Raw genomic sequence first — 4,549 nt, forward strand, 5'->3', positions numbered from 1 at the left:
GGTCCCCAGAGGAGTGTCCTGCACTTAGTTTTTCCACAGGAGCCGGCTGTTGGGAAGGAGGGCACTGCCACAGACCACTTCTGCCACGCTCCATCAGGCTCCACAAACAACGGGGCTCCTCGCCGCAGGAAGTTTCCCACCACGGGAATGGCTTTGCTTGGGAAGCTGGTTTTAGAACACAGAGCAACGTGCCCAGGGAAGGGAGAGGAACCTTGTCATGGAGGTGATTTAAACCTCCAGAAATGCTGCAAAAAGTGATCCTGTGGGATGACCAGGAGGGGCTGTTTCCCTTTCAGTCACGAGGATGATTCCAGTGTCAGGATGTGAAACCCCGAGTCCAAGCCCCTCGAAGGTGCAACATCTGAAGCACAGAGGGGGGGGTTGGAACAGGATCAGCCTTTGAAATGATGGAAACCTCGCTCTGAAGCAGCTGGACCTGAGGGGGAGGGAAAAACCTGCAGCCACAAAGGAATTCAGGTGCCACAGGCCACTCCTGAAAGGGCAGAGGAGGAAGTCAGGGTTGGGCTCAGCACACAGGAAATTAGGGATTCAAACACCTCCCTTGGCTCCTCCAGAGAGGGGAGGGCAGGAGGGACTCTGGGAGGACACACACCTGGGATCCAGGGAGCAGCAGGGTCAGGGATCCACTCAGCTGCACCCGGGTATTCCTGCCCAAAACGGGGGGATGCCAGAGCAGAGCCGGCGGCACAGCAATGGCACCTCCTGAGTAATTTCCGACAGCTATTCCCAAGCAAACCTTGCAGCTGGCAAGAAAACAACGCTTCCTTAGTATGGGAAATGTCAGAGCTGCACAGCCAGTTGTCCTGCTGCCGCGGGAGCGCTGCCGGAATTCTTGGAAAGCACGAGAGGAGCAGCACAGGCAGCGGCTTTGTGGCCAGCGGGCAGGGATCAGCGCTGGAATTCGCTCAGATTCCCAGCAGATGCCCTCTGCTCCGGCTCTCCAGCCTCCTTCCAGGGGGGACAGACGCCACAGGGGTGGCCAGAGCCCAGGCCTGGTTCTTGTCTGACCCACGTGGATCTAACTCTGGGCAAAGGATCTCAAATTCCACCCGGATCCGACGTGATGTTCTGTCCTAACAGATAAATTCCCACCATGAATCAGTACAAACCCGCTTTGGTGAGAAATTCCTCTCCTTTACTTATGTAAGTGCTATTTAGCACCAGGAAGAGGGTCACAAGGATCATTCCCCAACACATGAAGCCACGTGGAGACCTGTGACTTCTCCGTGGAAAACCGGGGATTCTCTGCTTCCACCTGGAATGGCAAAATGCTTTTTTTTTTTTTTTAAATTCCCCTGAAACAAATATTAAGACAATCCCCTTTTCCCTCGGTCTTAATGAATAATTCCAATAAAAAATGAACACTTTGCTCTAATTTTGTATTAAATTTTCAAACAAAAAACTGTCTGATAGTGGTTGATTTTCTCTTCCCGCATTTTTCTCCCCCCAAAACGCTGTGAAACCACCCTGATTTTGTATAGTATCTCACTTGGATCAGAATCACATTCCTGAGGGCTTTTTTGGGGCTCAGTTTTACAGAACTTAAGCCACTTGCTTTTCTTTTGACTCCACACGGGCCTCTTCCCTCCATGTTTCCGAGCCCTGAATCTCTTGTTATTTCCAAGCGTTCCTTCCTATCTGGGAAGGACAGAACATTCCTGCTACATCCCCTTAAAGCCAAGACATGCTGTTTCTTAGCCCCAGCACCTAAACACAGAGGGACTGAGGGTTTCCAGTCCAATTCCTTCAGCTGCTTCCGCTGTGGATCAGGAACAGCCTGTATCCGGAGGAAGGCACCTCGTGCCAGCCCACAACACCCTCTGCCTGCTGCTGGGGTCTGTGGGCCCACTGGACTCACACCTGTGGGAGAAGGGGAGAGGTGGGAGATGATTTTTGGAGGGGTCTCCCCGCACCTTCAGTTTTAAGAGCTTGGGAACAAGGATGTGATGATCCAAGTCATCCATCAGCTGTTTAAAACAGGGCGTCCAACCTCAGCAGCAGGGAAGGAGCAGCATTCCCAAGGGCTATCCATGCCAGAGGATCCCAAATAGGAAGGGGTGAGTCAGCCTCTGCAGATCCAGGTCAACCCAGGCCCCATGTGGATCCTTCTCTGGCCGAAGTCAGGCAGGTGAAAAGCAAGCTGGCACCTCAAGTGATCTCCCAAAGGAATGGTGAGATTGGACACCCAGGACAAGCCCCAGATGGATCAAAACCTTCCCTTTGTTCAGCACAGGGTTCTGGCAACCTTGGTCCCAGGAGGAGCCACCGTGGTGGGGCACAAGGGCACCAAACATGGATTTCCTCCCAGCCTGAAGCAAGATGTTCCCTGGGTAAGTGACCAGGTGAGCAGGGCCTGTTATCCCTTCCCGTGGTGACTGTAGGGAATCCCACAGCTACCCCCAAGAGCCTGCTGAGAAACTCCATGAGAATCCTTCTGGTTGATACCCAGCCCAGAAACACCTACAGACCTTGGCTGGATACACCTGGATACATCTGGCCTTGCATGTGTTGCTCAGAAAGGGACAGTGCTCAACATGCAGGCAAGGAAAATACCAGGATCTAGACACAGAATACACTCAGTAGGTCAAAACCCAACTCTGAGATAGGCACAAACCCCTCCTGAGTGACTGGTGTCTTATTTTAAAGTGTTACACACGCAGACAGTGCAGTGCTGCTCACCTTCAAGAGGGCAATTTTCCAGCTCCATTTCCCACTGCTAATCCTTAAGAAGGATTTTCACCACTTGCCACGATCTGGGAGTAGATTTGGGGCCCTGCAGTCACCTTGTTTCACAGCTCTTTTCAGTCCCGTGGGCTGTGGGCATTCCCTGAAGCCACACAATGCTGGGAATTACATGACCAGAGCTTTCTGAGAGCCTGAATTCCTAAAGCTCCCAGAGAGGTGTGGAGGCAAAAGGATGCACCAGGCACGAAGAGGCTGGGCAACCAGCCATGGATCCCAGGTGTTTAAAAACTTCCTGGCAAATAAAAACCATCGAGGCTGAAATGACAGTTCAAAAAATATTTCATTATTTTGAAAAGACAGCACGTAGAAGTTTCCATTTCCCACTGCAGCAGCAAGTCCAGAACTTTCCAATGCTGAGGCAGTTTTGTTTCCATGATTGCCTGGAGCAATGATGATTCCCAGCCACACCTTCCCCCCCCATCAATCAGGACAAACACGGGTAGATTTCGATGGTGTTGATCCGGAGGACGGTCTGGGGGTTCCTAATGACTGGAAAAGAAGGAAAAGAGGAAAGAAAAAAGGATCAGGATCAGGTGACAGCGCAAAGCCAGTGCCCACCTGGTCCCAGGGCTCCCATGGGACTGGGGCAGTCTGGTCAAGGCTTTACCATCCATTCCATACAAAAACAGCCATAATTTTTCCCCCCCTCTCACAGAAGGGAGAGTCATTTGGTAACCAAAACCTGCCACAGGACCCTGTCCAGGCTTGCTGGTACCTTTGATGACACATCCAATGTTTTAAGGCTTTGAGAAGAGAGAACAGGATTGCTTTCCAGCCCAGGAAGTTTCTTGCCAGCAAGGTCAGGGAACACAAGGTGCTGGACTGAGGGGATATTAAATCCTGGTGCTCCGTGGGCACGCTGGGGGCAGTGGGCTGGGCCCTGAGGGGCTCTGGGCACATGGAGAACAACCTTCCTCAGCCCCTTGTGCCATAATACCTCCCCCTCCCACATCCAGCACCAGCCAGCAGGGAAGGAGATGTGTCCTTTCCCTCTTACTTTTCTTCCTCTGATAGTTGTGCCTCTTCCAGAAGCGCATGTTGATTTTGGGCCACGACTCCGTCTTCTCAATCACTGTGGCCTCCACACGGACCAGGTCTTTCCTTAAAAATCAGTTAAATAACAAAGTGATGCTTTTAATCTTCCCCTTCTATTGGGAAAAGAGACACAGGGATAACACATCCTGCCTGACAGAGCCAGATCCTGCCTCCACAGCCCAGATCCGTGGAAATTGGAGAGTCACCGTGGGAGGACAAAGGCAAACCCAAAAGCCTCCAGGTGCTGTACCTGGCTCAGGTGATGTGACAGTTCACAGAGCAGAACTTGCCAGTCATGTGAGGGATGAGATCACTCCACCTGAGGAGGCAGGAGTGAGAGGAACCTGCAGGAACTTGTGGGATTGTAGCAAGATAAAACTCCCCTGGCACCTTCAGGTGATCTCACGTGTCCTGCTTTGCTTTTGGGACTTGTTCAACCCCACCCACAGCCCCTTCTCCTGGTCAATAAAAGAAATCCTTCCTCCTCATCTCCTGGTCACCACACAAGTCCTTCCTCCTTCTCTAAAGCATCACAGACAGCTGGAAAAAAAAGTCTCACCTGAGGAAGTCATGGCAAACGTTCAGTGCCCTGGGATTCATCCCACTGTTTCTGGCAGGAACAACAGCCAGTGGCTGCTGGAGCAATTCCCTTCTCCTCCCACACACCTCTTGTGCCTCCCACTCCTGGTCTGTCCTGTTTGTTTACCCCAGTTTGGAAGAGCACATGGGGACTCACTGAGGATTCCAG

General features: G+C 51.9%; 1 protein-coding gene across 1 annotated transcript in view; it reads right to left on the reverse strand.

The window, feature by feature from the left end:
- Nucleotides 1-3,027: 3,027 nt before the first annotated feature.
- The window catches only part of MRPL21 (mitochondrial ribosomal protein L21), an 8,391-nt gene continuing 6,869 nt past the window's right edge, over nt 3,028-4,549 (reverse strand). The window contains exons 4-5 of the mRNA XM_029965717.1: nt 3,764-3,867; nt 3,028-3,255 (exon numbers count right to left, since the gene is read on the reverse strand). Of these exons, the coding sequence (XP_029821577.1) occupies nt 3,191-3,255; nt 3,764-3,867 (169 nt within the window). The 3' untranslated portion in view covers nt 3,028-3,190. The remainder of the gene's footprint in view (nt 3,256-3,763; nt 3,868-4,549) is intronic.

The sequence above is a fragment of the Manacus vitellinus genome, unplaced genomic scaffold (assembly GCF_001715985.3).
Source record: "Manacus vitellinus isolate BGI_N305 unplaced genomic scaffold, ASM171598v3 scaffold_118_pilon, whole genome shotgun sequence".
NCBI lineage: Eukaryota > Metazoa > Chordata > Aves > Passeriformes > Pipridae > Manacus > Manacus vitellinus.